This window comes from Stenella coeruleoalba (genome assembly GCF_951394435.1).
Source record: "Stenella coeruleoalba genome assembly, chromosome: 5".
NCBI lineage: Eukaryota > Metazoa > Chordata > Mammalia > Artiodactyla > Delphinidae > Stenella > Stenella coeruleoalba.
Genome location: NC_137150.1, coordinates 76,231,980 through 76,258,632, shown reverse-complemented (window position 1 = coordinate 76,258,632; position 26,653 = coordinate 76,231,980). Strand labels below are relative to the sequence as shown.

The following is a 26,653-nucleotide window of genomic DNA, read 5'->3' as shown; positions in this document are numbered from 1 at the left end:
ATGATAAGAAAGGGCCTCATAGTGAAAAGAATAGTGTGTTTTTGTACCATACAATTAGTCTCATTTAGTCATAATTTAGTAATAAATTATGCTCATTTAGATAGAACTGACTTGAAATCTCTCTCTAATGTTCGAAAACCTTTTTCTCCAGGTATTTTGGGCATCACTGAATAACTGCACCTTCTGAACTTTATCTTTGACTCAGAACACAGACACGTATTAGGATGAGGTTTGAGGGTTAGAATGGTACCATCTTTTTGAATCCTCATTATGACTGTTCTGGTACTCTGTTTCACCAATTATTTTTCCTTTCTCTTGATTCTTCTATTTCATCTTCACTGAATTTTGTTGTTACACCTATAAATGTATTAAAATCTCCCTCCTCCACCCCATTACAGGGGGAAAATAACTCTTTTTCAATCCTATTGTATCTGTCAAGCTATCATCCTGTTTTCCTCTCCTGTAACTGCAGAAGTGTTCACTTACTGCTTCTATCTCTTACCTTCACCAGTTATTTAACCTTTTGCTGTCTGATTTTGCCTTCAGCCTCTCTTCTGAAACTATTTTATGAAGGGTCGAAACCATCTCTTAGTCAATAAATCTAATCTTTTTTTTTTTTTCTTTTTCAGTTCAGATTGTCTTTGGCCTGTCTACAGGCTTTGTAAGTCATGTCTTTCTTCTTGATGGTCTCCCCTTCCTAGGCTTCTGTGGCTCTTTCCTTTTCTGGTTGTTCTACATCTGTCTTCCCTGCCTCCTCTTCCTCCCTTTAAAGGTAGTGTTTCCCAAGGATTTGCCCTTGGCCCACTTCTTTCATTGGTAATCTCATCCGAACCCGTCCCATCATATGCAGACCTCATCTGTTTCTCCAGCTCACTGCTTTTACATTACATTCTTCAGTTGCTTATTAAACATGCCTCACCATCACTTCAAGTTTGATATGTTTAAAATATCTCCATACTCGATCAAACCTGAGTTTCTTCCACTGGGCCTGTTAATAGCACCCTTATCTTTCCAATCACCCACACTTCAAACCTTGGCATTTTCCTTGATTTTTTCTCTTTTGTTTCCCACATCTAGTTAGTTGCCAAGCCTAATAGCTTTAGCCTCTGTGATCTCTCTCCCCTCTTTCTTCTTCTCGACTTCTACTGTCACTATCCTAATTTAGGTCCTCATTTCAGTAAGTCTTTTGCAATGACTCCCTCATGAACTTCCTAATACAGAATTGTAGAAAGAGCGTGGGCTTTTCAGACCCAAGTGCTAACTGTGAAGATGGCACTCACTAGCTGACTGGCTTAGAGCAAATTGTTTAACCTCAGTTTATAGATGAGAAGATTCAGACACAGAGAAGTTAGTCATTCTTAACCTCGTGAAGTACTCTGTTTTGAAGGATAAATGGGACAGTGTATACCTAGTGAGAAGGCACTAAAAAAATATTATTTATCTCTCCCTACTTTTAATCTCTTTACAACCCATTAACAGATTAATATTCTTTAAGCACAGCTTTAATCGTCAATCTCTTGCTCTTCCGTGTTTCCCCATTGTCTAATTTGCCCATCATTTTTAGCCTAGTGTTTCAGACTGTTAATTTGCTTCAGCCTCCCTTTCTGACCTTATTTCTTCCTACTCTTATAAACATCTTTTTGAGCAAAACAAAACCAGTAGCAATGCCCCATAGCAAAGTGGTTAAGAGCATGAGTTCTAGAGTCAGGCTACCTAGATTTAAATCCCAGTTCCTTTACCCAATTTGGGCAAATTTCTCAATCTCCCTAAACCTTAGTCTCCTGTCTGAAAAAACTAGGATAACTATACTGCCTACTGCATTGGGTTCTTGGAAGGATAAAATGAGATTATGTATATAAAGCAGTTGGTGCCTGGCACATTGAAAGCAGCCACTTTTAGAAGGATTAGTAGAAGGAGTAGCAGTAATAGTTTTTGTTGATGCTGTTATTATTTGCTTCTCCCATTTCCATCTCCAGGCTATTCATATGCTTTTCTCTGCATGGAATGCAGTTCTTCCCATTTGTACCTGTCTAAATTTTAACCATCTTTAAAGATCTCCCTTGGTTCTTGTGTCACCACCTTTCCCCTAGTTATCTTTCCTTTTCAGAACTCTTTAACTCTTTTAGTTTAGAATACTTATTACTTTCATGTGCTTATCAGTCCATTTCCCTTTAAAAGACTAGAAGTGCCTTCAGGGCAGATTGTGTAATTCATTTCTTTTATCCTCTAAAACACACCATCTTACACAGAATCATGACAAAAAGTATTTGCTTAATAAATATATTAATTCACTATAACCAATAGCCCTTTTGTTCCAAAGGATTTACTCTTATTTCTTTAGGAATTTTTGTAAACTCTCCATTAATCGTTGGTACATGAAAACTTTAATTTTGTCATGAAAATGAAATTATTGGGCTCAAGGAGACTAATTAAAGAAAAAGCATTGTAGCAGAAGACAATAATAGCAAAACAAAACAAAAACTGACCAGGTGACACTGTTTTGAATTCAACAAAATTATTTTTTTCTACATCGCCTCTTATTTCTTCATTTCTTACTGTTCCAAATCTGCTCTGTACCTAATAGTACCTATCATGGTGCCAGATTGAGGTGTGAAGTAAGCATTTGTGGATAACAACTGATATAAAATCTGTTTTATGAAATAAAGAATATCATATAACATAATACATTAAAATGTGATTAAATATCTCGTTCAATTTGTTAAAATGAGAAAGTGTCACCCTCACGTTCTGTGCAGATGGAGTTTTTTCTTAGTAAGCATTCCCACAGGTCTTAGGAAGGGGGTAGGGTGGGAGTGGGGGAATCTCCACTTGAGAATTTCCTTTCTCACGGTGATTTGGCACTTCTCCAGCCTATCCTTCAGCATAATGTGTGCCTTGTCCTTGTTAAAGGAGGCTTGTCATTTGCTTTCATGTCTTTAAAAATATTTCTGGTCATTTGAAATAATTAATTTATAAATGGTTTACTATCATTATAAAGAGAGTGCTCCAAGGGCAAGAGGCAAGTGTTAGCAACTGAGTAAATATTTAATTTGTATAGACATATTATTTATTTCTTCAATAGGTATTGATCAACACATTAAAATGGTAATATTTTTCTGTTCAAGAATGGCCATTCCTTACTTGACCACAAAAGGCTATGGTTCTTCAAATGTAAAATAGATAGCTAGTGGGAAGCAGCCGCATAGCACAGGGAGATCAGCTCGGTGCTTTGTGACCACCTAGAGAGGTGGGATAGGGAGGGTGGGAGGGAGGGAGATGCAAGAGGGAAGAGATACGGGGACATATGTATATGTATAACTGATTCACTTTGTTATAGAGCAGAAACTGACACACCATTGTAAAGCAATTATACTCTAATAAAGATGTTAAAAAACAAAAAACAAGACAAAAATTATAATTGTGTGACATGATAGAGGTGTTAGCTAACACTATGATGGTCATATTGTAATATACAAATGTATCAAATCAACACATCGTACACCTTAAACTACACAGTGTTATATGTTATTCATATCTCAGTTTTTGGTATGAAAAAATTTTTGATTGAAACTTTATTGCAGCTTTATTGTAGTAGTGTTTTACATCTTGATGTATATCTGTTCAGTTTTTTGTCTGTTTCTATGTATGCATGTATGTGTGTTTATATACATATAAAAGTGACATTATACCATACACACAAATATATATACTATAAATAAGTATGTTTTTTAAAATACTCATGATAACTGCATTAATTGTAATGAAAATGTAAATTAAAACTATGGTTAACTTCCAAGTTATATTAAAAAGAACGATAAGGATGGAGTGCTATCTGAATTCTCATTAAAAAATTTTTTTTCAAAAGCCTACGGTTCTTAATTACAGTACAGAATATTGGTTTTTTTTTTTGTAAGGTAAACTTGCTTTGTATACTTCAGAAATATTATTTCTATAATCTATTTAGTTATCAGGTGTCTTTATGCTTGAGGCCCTTGTTAAGGATCTCTTTTTTACTTAGAGCCCAGTTCCCCCTTACTACTCAGAGGGAGTGGGGAAGCATGGAGGGAGGGATGTAAAACATGACTAATTGATAGACCGGCTGGATAGATTTTCAAATTGCGAGATTTTTTTCTGTAGTGATAGAAAATTTGGTATCAGTACTTTACAAAGGCATTTAGTTTTTTGTTTTCATATTAAAATCTCAAGGAAATTGATTAGGAGACCAAGCAGTCAGCTCGGGCACAGAAGAAATTTAAGAAAACTCATCCTGTATTAGGTGGATTTTCTGCTGAACCTGGGGAATAAATACTTTTTTGCGACATGTGGGTTTTCGTGTTTTTATGAATTGTTTAGGGAAGCTTTTCTGCTGTAATGGCTGAATATAAGTTGCAAAGATTTAAGCCCTTCCTTATATTAATGTTCCACCTCATTAACTTCATTGTTAGGGCTTTTACACTTTAGTGATTTAAATAAAATGATCTAAATGTAGTTCTGCTGTCCTCTCTTTCTCCCTTTTGAGGTCTAGATGATTATGTATTTAATTTTGTGTTTTCATTTAGACTCTATAGTTAATTCTGTTAACCGTAAGATGATGAAGGGAAGCTATTGTATATCTAAATATCTTGTGCTGCAACTTCTTCAACTGTTGTTTTAGCTTTTTTACTTTCAAGTGGTCTTCAGAGACCAGGAACCTCATAACTATAAGAATCCATTCTACTGTAGAGTTCAGATCGGTGATTATAGATGAGCTTTCACATATATCCTGTGGTATTTATAGAGCTGGAACCCAAATAAGGAAGAGCTTTGCTTAAAAGCAAGCTATGTTTGTCCTTAAAAATGTTTTCTAAGCATTTTCAGAAAAAGTAGGAATTATAGTGAATTTCTGAGCAGACTCACCTTTGCAAATATTTGCAGCTACTTGTAAATGGTAGACATATTTAGGCATAAGGGTTTTTCCTATATGATTTACTGCCAGATATGAGGACACCTTAGCACTGTATACCCCAAATGCAAATTAGGTGTCTTTGTTAAAAGTGTAGAGAAAAAGAATTTAATTTGAGTTCAGGGGACTTAAGCTGTCATGTCAGACATTTTGCATTTTAAAAAATATTTAATTTCTAAGGTGCATTATTAAATAATTTTATGAAGATTCATCAGTATTTGACCCCTTTAAATTGAGCAGTGAATTTCATTTTACATACGTGTAGGTATTGACGTGAGATATTGATGTTTATTCCTAATCATTTCTTTTATTTTCCAGCTCACCAGCGACTGGAACCAGCAACTCTGTCAGGGATTGTGGCATTTATCCTTAGTCTTTTATGCGCAGCTCTGAATTTAATTCGAGGCTTTCATGCCATAGAAAGTCTCCTGCAGGTACTGTGCTATTTTTGCAATTTCAGGTGACTATGCCTTTTGATTCTACTTGTTACACAATTGATTTAAATTGATTTGGGTATTACTACAACTTACAATGCATGCTCAGATTTTGTATTCTTTATACCTACTCTAGTTTCCCCTTCCTCTAAAAACACTGATTTCTAGTTGACTTCTTTGACCTAATTAACACATATTTATTTATTATCTACTCTCCCAGGAGGTACTGTTTAGAGGTATTCTGGGGACACCAAGATACATGTGACAAGGGCCCTGCAGTCTCAGACCCTAGAGTTGAATTGGGGAGGCAAAGAAGTCCACAAACAAATGTCAAGTACAGAAAGTTTGGAAGAGGAGTGGTCAGTGTGAGTCAGGATAGAAGAAGAAAGCTCTGTGGTGAGGGAAACTCTGGGAGGGGTGAGCGGGACCTAGAAGGATCTGAGTGGACAGAGAGGAGTAGAAGAAAGAAGAGGGCATTCATGGGCAGGTTTTTGTCCTACCGCTGGGTATTCCTACCTAGTTATCTGCTCCTTTTCCTTTTTGACTGGTGGCTGCCTGTGAAATGACTAATTTCTTGAGATATTGCCAACTATTTTGTTTTCCAGAGAGTAACACTATCAGAGTATACTTTTTCTCTTATTCTTTTTGTAAGCTTTTGAAACTCCCTTTCTTAAAGTTAAGCACATCTCAGCCAACCTTTCCGTGTTTCTACTCACTTTCCCTGAAGATTTTTTTGACACTCCCATGTTGTAAATTAGTTCTCTTTTTTTGGCCAGTATTAAGCCAAGAATATCATTTGTAAAAACCCAATCAAGACACCTTCTATTCTGTTTTTAAATAGCTGTTAGTTTGGGGGAATACTCAAGAGAGTGCCATTTTGAGTACCCTCTGAACGTCCTCAGCCATATGAAGCCAATAGCAGAGGACATCACAGGTTCCAGGCAGCTGAGTTTTGCCTGCAGGGGGTTGGGGGTCTTTTCATGACTTCCGAATTCCTCTCCCGAACATCCTGGGCATGCAGGTAAAGCCCCTCTTCCCTTTCAGGCACAGGACAGCTGGCTATTGTCTCTTGTCATTCCTGCCTCTGTTCCTTAGCCAGTTAGCTTTATTCCAGCAGGATTTCAATTTCGAGCTAAACAACCTGCCAAAAAGAAACAAAGGCAATTTGGAGACTGCTGACTGAAAATACTAATAAATAAGATCCTCTCTTGCCTTTTTTTTTTTTTAACTTGATGTAGTGGAAAGAACAGTAGCATAGGAGTGTGAAGAGTTGATTTTTGTTCGTGGAAGAGAGAGCAAGAGAGAGGGTTGGCTCCAGCTGAGCTACTGATTAGCTCGGTGACCTTGAGTAGCTCACCTTACTTTCTGGTCCTCAGTTTTATTGCTTATAAAATGAAGGAGAAAGGTGGATTTGATGAGTATTTCTCTAAGAATAGGACACATTTACACCTGGTTACACAATAGATGACTTTAGGTGGTAGAGAGAGAAACATTTTTAATTTTAAGAGTTATGTATTTAATGTATATTAATGTATAGTGTCTGTGTTTGGTAAGGGATACTAGTTTCTATTAATGGTAGAGATATGAAAATTTCCTTTTAAAAGAAATTAATTTTAATAAAAGTCACCTTTATGACATATCTTAATAAATAATGGTATAATTAGTATTTAGAGTTCCAAAATTATGAAGGTGGTTCTGTGAGGTTAAAATTTCATTGTTAAAATAATTCTCTGGTTGTTTGAAATTGGCAAACTAATAAAGGGAGGGAGCAGGCCTGGGTAGAGGAAAGGAGAGCTTTACCATCCCTGACTTAGAAGACAGTACATAAGTTGCAGAACCTGGGGTTTAGTCTGTATGATTTTTAAGTTAAAATTCAGGCAAGGCTGTCATATCTCACAGTTTTTTCAGGCACTCATATCCTATCCTTCCTCTTCCTGGATTCCTGATTCTTTCCTCTGATTCACAACTTCAAAACTAAGCAAGTAGTATAGAACGGATGAACAACAAGGTCCTACTGTATAGCACAGGGAACTATATTCAATATCCTGTGATAAACCATAGTGGAAAATAATATTTTTAAAATATATGTATATGTATATCTGAATCACTTAGCTGTACAGCAGAAATTAATGCAACATTGTAAATCAACTATACTTCAGTAAAATAATTTTTTTAAAAAACTAAGCAAGTAGTATAAACTACAGCTTTTCATGGCTTTTGAGCTGTTATCCCCGACTAATGCCTGCCTTGATTCCTAAGTGTTTCATGTTCTCCCTCTGATCAGTAATGTCTTTGCATCATCACAGTTGAGGTTTTCAGAAGAATAGTAATATGATTAAACTACTGCTTATGTGTAACTGATTGATAGCTCTGAGACTTCTCAGCCTACTTATATTTTAAAAAGACAACATTACAAACGAGTATCTCTCATGAACATAGAAGCAGAAGCCCTCAACAAAATATTAGCACATTGAATCCAACAATGTATTAAAAGTATTATACACTACAACCAAGTGGGTTTTATTCCAGTTTTGCAAGGCTGATTCAACATTTGAAAATCAGTTAATACAATCTATCACATCAACAGCTAAAGAAGAAAAATCATATGGTCATATCATGCTTTTTTGTCAGAAAAAGCATTGGGGGGCTTCCCTGGTGGCGCAGTGGTTAAGTATCCGCCTGCCAATGCAGGGGACACGGGTTCGGGCCTTGGTCTGGGAGGATTTCCACATGCCGCAGAGCAACTAAGTCCATGCACCACAACTACTGAGCCTGTGCTCTGGAGTCCGCATGCTACAGCTACTGAGGCCCGCGCTCCTGGAGCCCGTGCTCCGCAGCAAGAGAGGCTGCCGCAGTGAGAGAGGCCTGCGCACCGCAGCGAGGAGTGGCCCCTGCTCGCTGCAATTGGAGAAGGCCCGCGCGCAGCAACGAAGACCCAATGCAGCCCAAAATAAATAAATTAAATTAAATAAATTAACAAAAAGCATTTGACAAAATCATGATAAAACTCACAGCAAACTAGGAATAAAGGGGAACTTCCTTAACTTGATAAGGAATATCTACAGAAACCCTACAGCTAACATCATGAATGATGAGAAAGTACATGTTGTCTTCCTAAGATCGGGAACAAGACAAGGATGTCCCCTATCATCACTCCTATTCAACATTGGAAGACCTAGTGAATGCAATAAGACAAAGAAAACAAAAAGTATACAGTTTGGGAAGGAGGAAATACAGCTGCCTTTATTCATAGATGGCATGATTATTTATATAGAAAATCCCAAAGAATCAACAAACTCCTAGAACTAATAAGTGATTGTAGCAAGGCCACAGGATCCAAAGTTAATGCATAAATGTCAATTGCTTTCTTATATATCAGCAAGGAACAATTGAAATTTGAAATTAAAACTACAATTCCATTTATATTGGCACCTCCCCCAAATGAGACACTTAAGAATAAATCTAGCAAAATACATAGAAGATCTATATGGGGAAACCATAAAACTCTGATAAAAGAAGTAAAAGAAGGGCTACCATGTTCATGGATAGGAAGACTCAAAATTGTTAGGATGTTGGTTCTTCTCAACTTGATCTGTAGATTCAACACAATCCCAATCAAAATCCCAGCAATTTATTTTGTAGATATTGGCAAAGTGATTTTAAAGTTTATATGGAAAGGCAGAAGGCCCAGAATAACCAACACAATACTGAAGAAAACAAAGAGAACTGATGCTATCCAATCTCAAGAATTACTGTTAAGCTATAATTAAGACAGTGTGCTACTGTCAAAAGGACAGACAAATAATTTAGTCAATGGAACAGAATAGAGAGCCTAGAAATAGACCCACACAAATATAATCAACTGATCTTTGACAAAGCAACTAAAGCAATTCAGTGGAGAAAATTTTCTTTTCAATGAATGGTGCTGGACAGCTGCACATCCACGTGCAAAAAAAAAAAAAAGCTAGACACAGATCTTACACCTTGGACAAAAAAGTTAACTCAAAATGGATCACAGACCTAAATATAAAACAAAACTATAAAACTTATAAAAGGTAACAGGAGAAAACCTAGGTGACCATGGGTGTGGTGACGAATTTTTAGATCAATAACAAAAGCATGATCCATGAGAGAAAAAATTGGTAAGTTGGACTCAATTTTAAAACTGCAAAGGACATTTTTAAAGGAATGAAAAAGATAAGCCATAAGCTAGAAGAAAGCATTAAAATATTTGCCAAACACATCTGACAAGGGCTTGTATCTAAAATATACAAAGAACTCTAAAACTGAAGAAAGCAAACAACCCAATTAAAAAATGGGCTAAAGAACTGAACAGACACCTTAACAAAGTAGATATACAAGAGGCAAATAAGCATATACAAAGATGCTCAACATCATATGTCATTAAGAAAATGAACATTGAAACAGCAGTAACACACCACTAAACATCTATTAGAATGGCAAAATCCAAAAAACTGACAATACCAAATGCTGATGAGGAAATGGAACAGTAGGAGCTCTCACTCATTGCTGATGGGAAATCAAAATGGTACAGTCACTTTGGAAGACAGTTTGGCTGTTTCACACAAAGCTGAACATAGACTTATCGTATGATCTAGCAGTCATGCTTCTAGGTATTATATACCCAAATGAGTAGAAAACTTACATCCACACAAAAACTTGTGCATGAATGTTTGTATCAGCTTTATTTGTAATTTCAAAAAGCTGGATGCAATTAAGATGCCTTTCAAAAGGTGAATGGATAGGGACTTCCCTGATGGTCCAGTGGTTAAGACTCTGTGCTTCCAATGTAGGGGGCATGGGTTCAATCCCTGGTCGGGGAACTAAGGCCCCACATGCCGTGTGGCATGGCCAAAAGAAAAAAAAAAGCAGAATACACCCAAATAAATCCATCATTAAAAAAAAAAAAGTGAATGGATAAACAAACTTCAGCAATCCATACAATGGAATATTATTCAGTAATATATAAAAAGAAGTGAGCTATCAAGCCAGAAAAAGACATGGCTAAACCTTAAGTTCATATTGCTTAATGAAAGAAGCCAGTTTGAAAAAACTATATACTATATGATTCCAACTGTATGACATTTTGAAAAAGGCAAAACTCTAAAGACAGTAAATGAAAAGATTTGGAGGGAGAGAGGAAGGGATAAATAGTAGGAGCATGAGATTTTTAGGGCAGTGAATCTGTTCTGTACGTTACTGTAATAGTGGTTATGTCATTATGCATTTGTCACAACCGATAGAACGTACAACACAAAGAGTGGGCCCTAATGTAAACCATGGACTTTAATAATAGTATGTCACTATTGGCTCATCGGTTGTACCCCCTTAATGCAAGATGTTAATGATAGAGGAAACTGGGTAGGGGAAAAATGGTTATATGGGAACTCTGTACTATCTGCTTCATTTACTGTAAACCTAAAACTGCTCTAAAGATAGCAGTCTATTCACACATACGTACGTACACACACACACACACACACACACACACACATACACACATGCTTCTTGCCTCTGTCTTAGAGTCTACAATTTCTGTAGAAGCTTCAAGGGTTTTTTTGTTTGTTTGTTTTAAATAGTTCCTTAAAACTGTGGTGGTAGGGCGTGAAAGCAGCATGGGGTACATTTTGAATGGGGAAGAGGTTAGAGTGGTCTTTTTCATAGTAAAAGTAGTAGATCATTTATAATTTGGGCACTCTCTGCATGCTTGTATCTTTGAAGATGTGTCTTTCTGATGGTTGATACGGAATTCTTTCTTTTTCACTGTCGTCCTAGACTAAATTCACCCCAACAGCACTGCTTTCTCACTTGACCCAGGGAACTGTAAATTGGTCCATATGGGATTTTTAGCTATCTGGGAACTAGGGACACCTGGTTATTCTGTTCTCTTAGCATTGTTTTAAATCTTCGTTCTGCCATAACCCACATACACTCATCAACTCATCAACAGTTGAGGTTCCTAAAACAGTGATGCTTTAAGAGAGCAGTGAGGAAACAAGAGTGCAAAGTTGGGGGAATGTAGTCCACAGGTACTTTGTCACTCATAGGTAGTTTTAAGGTATTTTCCAGCAAATTCTGATCCTCTCACCTAAATGAGAAATACTGCTTTTGGAAATTCACTGGACCAAAAGTAGAGATCCCATTGTTCCAGTTATTGGGGATTTTACATCTGCATAGAGATAATGTTCTGGTAAGTGACTGGTGCTTGGAGATATGTTTCCTTGTCTTGTTATGAGAATAATGAGGGAGTACTATGTAGTGTTGGATTCTGTGTCCTAAAAGATGGAATGGACCATAGGCAAACAAATGGAGATGAATGTCAGAATGCAGAGGGCACTGTGATAAACTTAGACCTCTTAGCAGGATAGGATTAGGGGTGCAAGCTAGATTAATTTCAGTGAGTACATCCTTTATAGCTTGAATTAACCTGAAAAAAAATATACACAAAATTAGGGGCCTGAGTTCTCTCCCTTTTAATTTTCCCGCATTAGCACCTATTTTATCATTGTTCATGACTTGTACTGATTAAAAGGTCCTTTTTATTCTCACTAAAGACATTGAACTTAAGACATACTCTTAGCCTTCTCTCTGGTTCATCATTTTACTTTGTGTTAGGAATAATCTCTACTTTAGCTGAAAGTGTGTAGTGTATTTCCTGAGTGTGAGCAATATATCAATATTAATTTAAAGTGTGCTTTCTTGGGGCTTCCCTGGTGGAGCAGTGGTTGAGAGTCCACCTGCCGATGCAGGGGACCGCGGGTTCGTGCCCCAGTCCGGGAAGATCCCACATGCCGCGAAGCGGCTGGGCCCGTGAGCCATGGCTGCTGAGCCTGCGCGTCCGGAGGCTGTGCTCCGCAACGGGAGAGGCCACAACAGTGAGAGGCCTGCGTACTGCAAAAAAAAAAAAAAAAAAAAATTAAAGTTTGCTTTCTTAAGGCTGTGAATTCTAAATACTCTTCTTGAATGCTAAAAATGATTGCCACGTGTAGCTTGGTGCCTGAGGCATGTTTAAATTTCAGAACCCACATGAACCAACATACCTGTATAACGCTGGTTGAAGATTCAGCACAAGTTTGTTTCTTCTAGATTAATAACTGCCTCTTAGGGTGATAAGGAGGGATTTATTAAAATGTGTAGTACTGAAGTTTTTCTTTGGTATCTTGAGTTCAGACTGAGCAGGTTTAGGATGAATACAGTTTTTTTTTAATTAAGTTGGTGAATTTGATTTGGTGTTCACAGTAATGTGTAAATTAGATTATTTTCACTCATTTCCATACTTTGTTCTGAGTTTAGAGATGTTAATAAGTTTATTGTGAATTGACACCTCACAAATGTATGAGCTTTTATCACATTGGGTTTATTTTTCCTGTGTTCCTTTAAGGATCAGCCTTGAAGCAATGATCTTAATTAAGCTGATGCCAGCCTAGAAGTAATTCGCACATGGTACATTAGGAAAAAATATGAGTATTCTGATACAGCAGTAGAAATGCTGACCTGGAAGTCAGAATACCTGGATCCCCTCTGCCAGTTAACTAACTCTGTGACCTTGGATTGGTTATTTTACCTTCTTGGAGCTCATTTTCCTATTCTGCAAGAGGAAAGTTTTAGACTACATAGGCTCAAGGACCACTTCAGTACTAAGGTGCTAACTCTCTGATTCTAAAATGGTTTGTAATGGATACTACAACTAAAAGTAATCAACTTACTTTTATTCCTTGAGTTCTTTATTTCCAGTAGATTTGTTACTACCTTTTAAAGAAATTACATACCTATTAAAGCTCACTGGAAGTTTGGATTTATTTAGTAGCGTAATATCTATGCTAAGATGCATTGCTTGCTTTCTTCTAAAAAAATAAATGTATTTTTCCTGAGTTCTATGCTCATTGTTAAAGAATTGGGGGAAAATGTATAAAGAAGAAAAGAAAAATCCCAAATTTTCTTATTTTATTAATATATACCATATATATACATATCATATCCATTATGTAACTTTGTGTCCTTTTTTTCACCTAAGATTAAAAAGTGAATTTTTCCCAATTATTACAAACATTTAAATAGTATCATTCTAATACATTTGTATGGCTATTATATGAAGCTTCTGCTTACCTCTTTATCATCACCTTAAAAAAAAATTCTTTCCCTTTATTTGTTATTTTTCAAGCAATGTTGGTAATCTAGTATCCTCTGAAGGTGAATGTGATTTTTAACAATTTGAACTCCTTACCTTAGCCCTTCCTTCCCCACCCCACCTTTATCCCTTCTCGTGTCGACCCTGCACCCACCCCACTCCCACTTCTGTCCATTCTCTAAATCTCTGCCTCATGTTTCCTCAACCTCTAGCTATTCATCTGTTTTTCATCTGCTTCCTCTCTACTGGCTCTGTTCTCTCAGCTCATAAATATGTTATAGCCTGCTGATCTTTAAAAAACGAACAAAAAACCCTAAAAAAAACCTCTCGATGCATGTTCCCTTCTAATATTTTGAAAGCATAGACTATGCCTGTTGCCCCCGTTCCCTTACCTCTGTTCTCTTAGTTTACTGTGATCTCTTTCCGCCCTCATAATTCTTTCAAACATCGACCATTAAGTTCACCAGTGTCTTTCTGGTTGCCAAATATTGCAGCCACTCTTGAGGCCTTGTTTGATGTTTCCTCTCTGTCTCATCTCACACACTGTTCAGTTCTTCCTTTTGAAAATAACTCATTGTTTAAATTCAAAAATAATGTTTATTTTAGAAAACTTAGAAGCAAGTGAAACAGATCACTATTAATAGTTTGATGTGTTACTTTACTCTTCTTGACATTATCTCATTCCTTCAGTTCTGTGAAACAATTTTCTCCTGTTGTATTTTTTTCCTATCTCTTCTTGTTCCTCAGTTTATTTGGTAAACTTTCTTCCTCCACCTCTCCTTTAAATAGTAGCGTTTGTGTCATGTCCTGGGCTTTATATTCTTCTAACTATACCTTCTCTTTGGATATTTTCATAACTTAAAGAGTTAATACATGTATATCCACAAATATCCACAGTCACGCATACACACAGTAAAATGTGTAGATGGTAAATTTCAAAGCCTTTAATTTTCACAGTAAGTAATTCTCTTCCCATTTCTGCTCCCCAGAGTCAACCACTGCTGTATCCTTCTAGAGCGATTATGTGCCTATGCTAATACATATGTATTTCTATATTTACTTATATAATTATTCTTTTAAAATTATTCCTTTATAAATGGCAGTATACTGTTCATAGTGATTTGCATCTTTTTCCACCTGACAATGTGTAGATCATTTCATAGCAGTATATAGAGATTCTTTTTAGTGACTGCATAGCATTTTTATTTTCATTTGTATCCCTGTTTTCCCCCACCACACAACATTTTATTTTGAAAGAATTTAAACCTACAGAAAGTTTTTAAAAAAAAATACAATTAACATCTACCTGTATACATACCTACCTTTCTTTCTTCTTTTATCTCTTTATTTTCTTTTTTTTCTGAATCATTGGAAAGTAAAATTGTAGGTATTATGACATTTTATTCCAAAATTATTCAATATGTCTGTCTTAAGGACTAGGACATTCTCCTGCATAATCACAATACCATTCTTTTTTTTTTTTTTTTTTAAATTTAATTTTATTTATTTATTTTGCGGTACGCAGGCCTCTCACTGCTGTGGCCTCTCCCGTTGCGGAGCACAGGCTCCAGACGCGCAGGCTCAGCGGCCATGGCTCACGGGCCCAGCCGCTCCGCGGCACGCGGGATCCTTCCGGACCAGGGCACGAACCCGCGTCCCCTGCATCGGCAGGCGGACTCTCAACCACTGCGCCACCAGGGAAGCCCCCACAATACCATTCTTACACCAAAGACATTGAAGATCAGTGCAGTATTAGCTAATATAAAATCTATATTCAAATTTCACAATTCAAAATTGACCCCGAATGTCCTTTATATATACTTTTTTCTCTCTCCAATCTATCAGCCAATCAAGAATTAAGCTTTGCATTCTGTTGTCATAGTCCTTTATTTCATTTAACTACTATTTAAATATATGACAACTAAACTAGAGCTCTAGGTTAAACTGTTCCCTGAAGCTGACTTAAATGTCTACTAAACATAATTATTTGGATATGTCACTAGCAACTCCAAAATACCTTGTCCAAAATGAACTGAAGTTTTTTCTGCTCTCAGACCTACTTTTCCTCCTATATCCCCAACTTGGTGAATGGTATCATTTAAATGTTGCCTGAATAGGAGACCTTGGAGTCATCCTAGCCTCTTCCTTCTTGAAACTGCACAAGCTACTCCCTTTGCCTGGAATTCTCTTCCTACCTTGTCTACTAGTCCATCCTTCAAAATGCAAATTAAGCTTTATTTTCTGTGCCAAACCTTCCCTGATCCTTTTTTTCTCCAGGTAGAATTAAATGTGTCTCTAGTAGGCTCCCGTAGTACCCTGTACACACTGCTATCCCATCAGTTACCACTTCAGGTGGGAATTGTTGCTCTTTGTATCTGCCTTCCTGTTTAGAGTTGAGCTTCTTGAGTTGGTGTTGACTTGTTTTCTGTCCTTGGTCTAGTAACACAGTACTTGGCCCATAAGTGTTCAATGAATGACTATTTATTGAATGGAAAAATATGTTTATAGATATTCTCTTTAGCAAGGGGAAATAAAGATTTTTCAAAGCTGAACTCAATTTGGCATGCATTTGTTGAATTCCTACTATGTGCACAGTTTCATGCAAGTAGTAAGATTTAGTTTCTGCCCTGAAGGAAGGTTAGGATCTCATTGAGAAGACAAGGCCAGTACATTAGAGATTTAAACAATATTGAAAGGTAATCCTAATTATCTGATGAATGATGCAGACAGTAACCTCTGGGAAAGAGAAGTTAGAGAATGTTTTTGAATACTTACTGTGTGTCAGTTACTGTTCTATATTTTTGCCAATGCTATTTCATTGAATCTCTACTTTTATTTTCAAAAAAGGGAATTGAAGTTAAATAAATAGTCCATGATCATACAGCTAATAAGTAAAGATTTGAACCCAGCTCTGATTGCCCAGAAACATGCTTTTAAGTGTTCCAAAGGCAATTAAGAGAGTTATAAAGTGATAGTGTAAATTTAAGGAAAATACAGTATTCAATTGTAAGACAGTAATTAAATTATTATATAGTCCCACAATTAAAGGTTATATAATTATTACAAATTAAGTAGTTGAGAAATATTTAGTATCTTGAGAACATGTTTATGATATAGTGTGAAGTACTAGAAAGCAGTATGTAAAAGGATGATTCCATTTTTTTAACGTACATATATTTTTGTACAGAAAGGATTGGAAGGAAGTACCTAAGTGGTTAATAGTAATTCTCCCAAAGTTGTAATATTATGGACTATACGAGTTTCTTCTTTGTAACATTCTGTTTCAGATTCTCTACAATGAACATGAACTTTTATAATCAAAAAAGATCATTTAATGGCTGAAGAAAAAACAATCAAGCAGAACTTACTTAAAAGTCTTAGAATTATTAAAGTAGAAGGGTTTTGTGTTGACCTTCCCTGCCTCTGGGATTGAACTGGCCTAACCATCCCAGACAGATTAATGGTTTCTATTTTAAGATCCTCTCACTAGGATAAGCCCCTCTCCCTCTGCCTTACAGGCACTTCTGTTGTCCAATAGCAAATGGAAGAGCAATTTTCTCTTTATATTATTTCCTGAAGACATGGTCGTGAGAGACACTCCCATGTCTTCTGGAAATTTTTATTGTATAAAGAGATTTTTTTCTAAAATAAGGGCCAAATTTAATGTTTCTACCTAGAAGAAAGAAATTTGATGCTCCTGCCTGGGCTTTATGTTCTACTTCATAAAAACATTGAAAGAAATGATAAATATAGATATTTAAGAGGAATCAGAAAGGAATAGAAAAAAAGGGTTTGTTACATGTCTCTATTAGTTTTCTTTTAAAAGAAATATTCTATGAATAATCTGTCTCTGTTTTTCCTCTGGGTGGTTTTTTTTCTAGCATAGCATGTACGACTGAATGTCCTCATTGGGATTTAGCACACTCTAGTGGACAGTAGCTTTTCAGTTCGGGTTGTCTTTTTTTTTTTTTTTTTAAATCATGCCAGAGACTTTATTGGACAGTTCAGTAATGTGCTTACTAGATGGTGAAGTTTGTCAATATTTATTTGAGCCAAATAGTAATCCTAGCAAGCAGGCTTAACTTTATAGGCCACTGGGGTGTTGTACTTTTTTTAAAAAATTAATTAATTTATTTATTTTTGTCTGTGTTGGGTCTCCGTTGCTGCATGCAGGCTTTCCCTAGCTGTGGCGAGCGGGGACTACTCTTCATTGTGGTGCATGGGCTTCTCATTGCAGTGGCTTCTCTTGTTGCGGAGCATGGGCTGTAGGCACGCGGGCTTCAGTAGTTGTGGCACGTGGGCTCAATAGTTGTGGCTCACAGGCTCTAGAGCGCAGGCTCAGTAGTTGTGGCACATGGGCTTAGTTGCTCCGCAGCATGTGGGATCTTCCCGGACCAGGGATCAAACCCATGTCCCCTGCACTGGCAGGAGGATTCTTAAACCACTGCGCCACCAGGGAAGTCCCTGGGGTGTTGTACATTTTTATTTGGTTTCTTTAGTAGCAAGAAGAGAGGCTTTCTACGTTACATGGAAATTTGTTTCCATTGGCTTTCATCTTCTCTTGGATAAGATATAATTGATGGGGAGGCCCAGACATAGAGGAAGACTGGTAGCCTTCCTCTAACTCACACTCCCTGGTTCTTATAATGTATTTTATGTTTCTATTTCAGGACTCTTGAGAATTTTTATATGCCACTTTTGAAAATTTTGACCATTTGTGCGTAAATGTTGTCATATCCTATCCCAATGGATTGTTTTTGGAAATGGGCTTGCACTGGAAAAAAAAAAGTAATTTTTATTTTGTTTTTGCAGAGTGATGGTGAGGATTTTAATTACATTGTTGCATTTTTCCTTGGAACAGCAGCCTGCCTTTACCAGGTAGGTTCTCTCCGATTTTAAGAAACACTTTCCCATTATTGCTTGTTTCAGGTATCAATTCTAAAAATTTCTTGTGCACTTTGAATAAATAAAAATAATGTCTGAGTTTTTGCCCCTTTTTTAAATTTGAGCCTCTGTTAGCTTTGTGACCCTTTTGAATGGACATAGATCCCAGTGAACTCAGTGTTAGCCCTCTCCTGTGCTGGGGCTTCATTGGCGGCAGGTCCTCAGCCTATGGCAATAAAGACTATACTTCTAGATATTCTGGTGACTTATTATTCAGCTTCAAAGCTCTGCTTTTACTCCAGGTTGAGGATTTTGTACTTTGGGGAAAGTCTTTGAAGAGGGAACGGTAAAAGCAGGATTTTAGGATATTTAATTTAGCACTGATGAGTAGGCTGGATTGTCAGAACAGAGAGACTAGAAGCAAGGAAATGAGTTGAGAGGCAGAAGGTAATGAAAGCCTAAGCTAATGGTAACGGCAGTAGGGATAGGAAAAGGAAGGACGCTGAGAAGGAAGACTCACTAGGACTCAAAGACAGAATAGATCTCAGACTTTAGGAGGGAGGAGGTTTTGTACCTGAGTGATAGGGAGATACGTACTCCCATTTCTAAGAACAGAGGAAGCACAGATGTGTTAGGGAAGGGAGAGGTAACCATGCCAATTACCCAGATTCAAGAATGTCTTTGCTGGGCTTCCCTGGTGGTGCAGTGGTTGAGAGTCCGCCTGCCGATGCAGGGGACACGAGTTCGTGCCCTGGTCCAGGAAGATCCCACGTGCCGTGGAGCAGCTGTGCCCGTGAGCCATGGCCACTGAGCCTGCGCGTCCGGAGCTTGTTGCTCCGCAACGGGAGAGGCCACAACAGTGAGAGGCCCGCGTACCGCAAAAAAAAAAAAAAAAGAATGTCTTTGCTAAAACACGTTAGAGCAAGCAAGGCATTTTGACCTAACTTTTATAAGTGACACATTTCTCTGTCTTGCATAGAAAAACATTAGGAAGATTCAGGACTGCAAATAAAAGGCTACCTAAAACTCGGTAGAAGCCTTTAGGGAAATAAATATGCATATATGTGTATATATATATATAAAGTACATGTACACTTTTTTTTGACCGCGCTGTGTGGCATGCAGGATCTTACTTTCATGACCAGGGATCGAACCCGTGGCCCCTGCATTGGGAGCGCAGAGTCTTAACCACCAGGGAAGTCCCGGGAAATATTTTGAATATATGCATTTGACTTTTATGTAAAGACATATTAGAAATTTCAGTTTCAGTGGCCACATTTAAAAATGTATTTATTTATTTGGCTGCTCCAGGTCTTAGTTGCGGCATGCAGGATCTTTAAAGTTGCAGCATGCTGTCTCTTAGTTGTGGCATGTGGGATCTAGTTCCCTGATCAAGGATCGAACCTGGGCCCCCTGCATGGGGAGCGCAGAGTCTTAACCACTGGGCCACCGGAGAAGTCCCAGCACCATTTTTTTTTCAATCCCCTGATTTTTCTTAATCATTTATATTAGCTTCAGAAATTTTTCCTGTAAAATTTGGCAGGAAATGTGAAAGCTTGTATTCGTTGATGTCACAAGTACTTTAATTTTATGAAATATTCTTATGTAGATTTTCTACTTTAATCTCTACAGTCCTATCACACAGGGTATATCCTCATTTTTGAAAAGGAAAAATCTGAGACAGTTTCAGTACTATCCTGAGGTCACATAGCCAGTAAGTGGTAGAGTCAGAACTCTGAGTCTTCTGATTTTCAGTGTCATATTCATTCCACTATATCATGCTGTCTCTAAGCAAAATTCCTATATTTACATGATTTTTATAATGCTATAAAGTTATAATTTAATAACTTTTATAGGCATTATTTCATATGATTCTAAAACAGTGTGAGGTAAATCTTAACTTTAAAATAATTTCCTGAATGATTGTTCTTATAAAATATACTTTTAGCTGTTTTGCCTTAGTGAAATAATTTTAAATTCTAAAAATAATGCAAAAATATGTTGAGCTCTTGCTTTGTGCTAAGCTCTTTGCTTTCCTTGTACCATTAAATCCTCAAAGAAAGCCCCACACTAATCCTATTATTATCACCATTTTTCACTGAGGCCCAGACAGTTCTTACAGCCAGTCAGTGACTTGAACCCAGGCGACTCCAGAACCAGTGCTCTTGCCTATAGATAGACACACCTCTGTTACCTTTCTCAGAACACCTAAAAGTAGTTTTTAGAGTTGCCTCATGGTGGAGCAGTGTCACCCAGGTGACCTTTTAACTTGAGAAAAATAAACAAATTCATGCTTTAAAAAAGAAAATCAAAAAACCAATTTCCTTCATATTGACAGGCATGAAACTGCATGCTTTCCAAATATGCTGAGCAGAGTGATAATAATGTTTTTCCCACAGTAAAAACTAAGTGATTACATTTTACCATATAACATGCTCTATCTCCAATTGTCAGGATATTTTTTCATCTCCATCGGATCAGACCTCAAAGGGTATTACTACATGGTTTGTTGCCTTTTCCTCCAGGCCATGGGTACTTAGGGAATCACAGCGTTCAGCCAGATAGAGATAATCTTGATATGGAGCATTTAAAATAGGAAATCAGGGAATTCCCTGGTGGTCCAGTGGTTAGGACTCCACGCTTCCACTGCAGGGGGCACGGATTCGATCCCTGGTCAGGAAACTAGCATCCTGCAAGTCACGTGGCATGACCTAAAAAAAAAGATAAAATAGGAAATCAGAGGAAGTCTGAAGAAACTAGAGACTATTTTCCTTCAGTGTTTTGTTTTGAAAACCTTCAGACTTACAGAAAAGTTGAGAAACTGGTGCACCTAGAATCACCAATTGTTAACATTTTGCAGCACTTGCTTTATCTCATTCTCTCTTTGTATGTTTGTGCGTATAGTGTGTATTTGTTGTTTATAATGTAAGTTGCAGATAAAATGAATGTATAAAGTTGTTTTTCTTATTAAACTTTTTATTTTGAGATAATTAGACTCGTGGAGTCATAAGAGAGCGCCTGTATAATGTTTACCTGCTTCCCCGCAATGTTCCATCTAGCAAAGCTATAATACAATATCACAACAGGATATGGATATTGATGCAGTTAAGATAGATAACAGTCCTATCACCATAAAGACTCCTCATGTTGCCTTTTATAGTTCCCTCCTGCCCTAACCCCTCCTTAATCTCTGGCAACAACTAGTGTGTTCTCCATTAATACAATTTTCTCATTTTGAGTATGTTATATGAATGGAATCATATAGTATGTAACCTTTTGTGATTGGCATTTTTTACTCAGCATAATTCTCTGGAGATTTATCCAAGTTGTTGGATGTATCAATTGTTTGTTCCTTTTTATTGCTGAATTATATTCCATGGTATGGCTGTACCACAGTTTGATCAGTCACTCATTTGAAGGACATCTGAGTTGTTTCTAGTTTTTGGCTGTTATAAATAAAGCTGCTATAAACCTTCATGTACAGGCTTTTGTGTGAACAAAAAAGTCTTCATTTCTCTGAGATAAATGCCCAGGAGTGCAATTGCTGGGTCATGTGGTAGTACATAGTAGTTGCATGCTTATTAAAAGACAAACTGTTTTCCAGAATAGTGTACGATTTTACATTCCCACCAGCATTGTGTGAGTGATCCAGTTTTTCTGCATCCTTATTGGCATTTGGTGTCGTCTCTATTTTTTATTAATACTTTATCCATTCTGATAGATGTGTAATGATATCTCATTGTGGTTTTAATTTGCAGTTTCCTAGTGGCTAATGATGTTGAAAATAATTTTATGTGCTTATTTGTCATCTTTGTATCATCTTGGGTGAAATGTCTATTCATGTCTTTTGCCTATTTTCTAATGAGATTGTTTGTCTTAAACTGTTGAGTCTGAGAGTTCTTTATATATTCCAGATATTAGTCCTTTGTCAGATACGTAGTTTGCAAATATCTTCTCCCAGTCTTAGCTTGTCTTTTCATCCTCTTAACAGAGTCTTCTGCAGATCAAGCATTTAAAATTTTTATGAAGTTTAATTTTTCACTTTTCCCTTTTTTTTTTTTTCTGTACTGAATTGCTTTTGCATTAAAAAAAATCAGTTGGGCATGTTTATGTGGATCTTTTTCTGGGCTGTGTATCTGTTCCATTGATCTATGTGTCTGTCCCTCTGCCAGTACCATATAGTTTTGATTACTTCAGCTATTTAATAAGTGTTAAATTCAATTTTCTTAATAGTTATAGAGATATTCAAATAATGTTTTATAATGGGTGAATTATGGTGGTTTGTGTTTTATGAAGAAGTGGTCCATTTCACTTAGGTTATCAAATTTGTGTGTCGAATGGTTATAGTATTCCCTTACTATCCTTTTGATGTCCGTAGGCTGTGTAGTGATATTTCCTGTTTCAGTCCTCATATTGATCATTTGTATCTTATCTTTTTCTTTATCGGTCTTTCTTGTTAATTTCATTGATCTTTTCACAGAGCCTGCTCTTTGTTTTATTGGGTTTTTTCCTATTTTCTATTTTATTATTTCTTTCCTCATGCTTGCTTTGTCTATTTGGCTCTTTTTCTAGGTTCTTGAGATGGGAGCTTAGATGATTTGATTTGAGAATTTTCTCTTTTGTAATGTATACATTTAGTGTTACAGATTTCCCTCTTAGCACTTCATTAGCTGTGTTCCATAAATTTTGAGCTGTTGTATTTTCATTTTCATTTAATTCAGTGTATTTAAAAAAATTTTTCCCTGGGATTTCCTCTTTGGCCTATGGATTATTTAGAATTGTGTTGCTTAGTTTCCAAGTGTTTGGATATTTTCTGGTTTTCTTTCCATTATTGATTTCTAGTTTGATTCCATTGTAGTTTGAGAACATATTCTGTGTGATTTCAGTTATTTTACATTTGTTGAGGTTTGTTCTGTGGCGCAGAATATGGTCTGTCTTGGTATATGTTCCTTGGGCACTTGAACAGAATGTGTATTCTGCTGTTTTTGAGTGGGTGTTCTATAAATTTTGATTAGGTTCTGTTGGTTGATGGCGTTGTTCAGTTTTTATGTATCCTTGCTGATTTTCTGGCTAGTTCTATCAATTGTTGAGAGAGGAATATTGAATTTTTCAACTGTAATTGTGTATTTCTCATTTGAGTTCTATCAGTTTTTGCAGTTCTGTTGTTTGGTTCATACACATTTAGGATTGCTGTATCTTCTTGGTTGATTGATCCATTTATCATTTTTTTAACATCTTTATTGCAGTATAATTGCTTTACAATGGTGTGTTAGTTTCTGTTTTATAACAAAGTGACTCAGCTATATATATACATATATCCCCAGATCTCCTCTCTCTTGCGTTTCCCTCCCTTCCTCCCTATCCCACCCCTCTAGGTGGTCACAAAGCACGAAGCTGATCTCCCTGTACTATGCAGCTGCTTCCTACTAGCTATCTGTTTTACATTTGGTAGTGTATATATGTCCATGACACTCTCTCACTTAGTCCCAGCTTACCCTTCCCCCGCCCCGTGTCCTCAAGTCCATTCTCTGTGTCTGCATCTTTATTCCTGTCCTGCCCCTAGGTTCTTCATAACCATTTTTTTTTATTCCATATATATGTGTTAGCATACAGTATTTGTTTTTCTTTTTCTGACTCACTTCACTCTGTATGACAGACTCTAGGTCCATCCACCTCACTAAAAATAACTCAATTTCGTTTCTTTTTATGGCTGAGTAATATTCCATTGTATATATGTGCTACATCTTCTTTATCCATTCATCTCTTGATGGACATTTAGGTTTCTTTCATGTCCTGGCTATTCTAAGTAGTGCTGCAATGAACATTATGGTACATATATATCTTTTTGAATTATGGCTTTGAATTATGGCCCAGTAGTGGGATTGCTGGGTCATACGATAGTTCTATTTTTAGTTTTTTAAGGAACCTCCATACTGTTCTCCATAGTGGCTGTATCAATTTACATTCCCACCAGCAGTGCAAGAGGGTTCCCTTTTCTCCACACCCTTTCCAGCATTTATTATTTCTAGATATTTTGATGCTGCCCGTTATGACCGGTGTGAGATGATACCTCATTGTGGTTTTGATTTGCATTTCTCTAATGATTAGTGATGTTGAGCATCTTTTCATGTATTTGTTGGCCATCTGTATGTCTTCTTTGGAGAAATGCTTATTTAGGTCTTCTGCCCATTTTTGGATTGGGTTGTTTGTTTTTTTGATATTGAGCTGCATGAGCTGCTTGTAAATTTTGGAGATTAATCCTTTGTCAGTTGCTTCATTTGCAAATATTTTCTCCCATTCTGAGGGTTGTCTTTTGGTCTTGTTTATGGTTTCCTTTGCTGTGCAAAAGCTTTTAAGTTTCATGAGGTCCCATTTGTTTATTTTTGGTTTTATTTCCATTTCTCTGGGAGGTGGGTCAGAAAGGATCTTGCTGTGATTTATGTCATAGAGTGTTCTGCCTGTGTTTTCCTCTAAGAGTTTTATAATGTCTGGCCTTACATTTAGGTCTTTAATCCATTTTGAGTTTATTTTTGTGTATGGTGTTAGGGAGTGTTCTAATTTCATTCTTTTACATGTAGCTGTCCAGTTTTCCCAGCATCACTTATTGAAGAGACTGTCTTTTCTCCATTGTATATTCTTGCTTCCTTTATCAAAAATAAGGTGTCCATATGTGCGTAGGTTTATCTCTGTGCTTTCTGTCCTGTTCCATTGACCTATATTTCTGTTTTTGTGCCAGTACCATACTGTCTTGATTACTGTAACTTTGTACTATAGTCTGAAGTCCAGGAGCCTGATTCCTACAGCTCCGTTTTTCTTTCTCAAGATTGCTTTGGCTATTCAGGGTCTTTTGTGTTTCCATACAAACTGTGAAATTTTTTGTTCTAGTTCTGTGAAAAATGCCATTGGTAGTTTGATAGGAATTGCATTGAATCTGTAGATTGCTTTGGGTAGTATAGTCATTTCACAATGTTGATTCTTCCAATCCAAGAACATGTTATATCTCTCCATCTGTTTGTATCATCTTTAATTTCTTTCATCAGTGTCTTATAGTTTTCTGCATACAAGTCTTTTGTCTCCTTAGGTAGGTTTATCCCTAGGTATTTTATTCTTTTTGTTGCAGTGGTAAATGGGAGTGTTGCCTTAATTCTTCTTTCAGATATTTCATCATTAGTGTATAGGAATGCAAGAGATATCTGTGCATTAATTTTGTATCCTGCTGCTTTACCAAATTCATTGATTAGCTCTAGTAGTTTTCTGGGAGCATCTTTAGGATTCTCTATGTATAGTATCATGTCATCTGCAGTGACAGCTTTGCTTCTTCTTTTCTGATTTGGATTCCTTTTATTTCTTTTTCTTCTCTGATTGTTGTGGCTAAAACTTTTTGTTTTGTTTTGTGGTACGCGGGCCCTCACTGTTGTGGCCTCTCCTGTTGCGGAGCACAGGCTCCGGACGCGCAGGCTCAGCGGCCATGGCTTATGGGCCCAGCCACTCCATGGCATATGGGATCTTCCCGGACCGGGGCACGAACCCGTGTCCCCTGCATCGGCAGGTGGACTCTCAACCACTATGCCACCAGGGAAGCCCTTTTTTTTTTTTTACATCTTTATTGGAGTATAACTAAAACTATGTTGAATAATAGTGGTGAGAGTGCACAACCTTGTCTTGTTCCTGATCTTAGAGGAAATGGTTTCATGTTTTCACCATTGGGAACAATGTTGGCTGTAGGTTTGTCATATATGGACTTTATTATGTTCAGGTAAGTTCCCTCTATGCTTACTTTCTGGAGGGTTTTTATCATAAACGGGTGTTGAATTTTGTTGAAAGCTTTTTCTGCATCTATTGAGATGATCATATGGTTTTTATCCTTCAATTTGTTAATATGGTGTATCACATTGATTGATTTGCATATATTGAAGAATCCTTGCATTCCTGGAATAAACCCCACTTGATCATGGTGTATGATTCTTTTAATGTACTGTTGGATTCTGTTTGCTAGTATTTTGTTGAGGATTTTTGCATCTGTGTTCATCAGTGATATTGGCCTGTAGTTTTCTTTCTTTGTGACATCTTTGTCTGGTTTTGGTATCAGGGTGACGGTGGCCTCGTAGAATGAGTTTGAGAGTGTTCCTCCCTCTGCTATATTTTGGAAGAGTTTGAGAAGGATAGGTGTTAGCTCTTCTCTAAATGTTTGATAGAATTCACCTGTGAAGCCTCTGGTCCTGGGCTTTTGTTTGTTTGAAGATT

The 26,653-nt window shown here is 36.9% G+C and overlaps 1 protein-coding gene across 6 annotated transcripts in view; it reads left to right on the top strand.

Annotated features, from left to right (window-relative positions):
- Positions 1–26,653, top strand: part of SEC22A (SEC22 homolog A, vesicle trafficking protein) — a 110,172-nt gene that overhangs the window by 41,022 nt on the left and 42,497 nt on the right. For 5 of the 6 annotated variants that reach the window (XR_013828506.1, XR_013828507.1, XR_013828508.1 and 2 more), the window contains exons 5-6: positions 5,261–5,376; positions 18,338–18,403. Coding sequence is in view for 2 of the 6 variants with exons in the window: in XM_079922597.1 (XP_079778723.1) it covers positions 5,261–5,376; positions 18,338–18,403 (182 nt within the window). In the remaining 4 variants the exon portion in view is untranslated. Of the gene's footprint in view, positions 1–5,260; positions 5,403–18,337; positions 18,404–26,653 lie in introns of all 6 variants that reach the window. The other variant, XM_079922598.1, reaches the window with a different exon arrangement.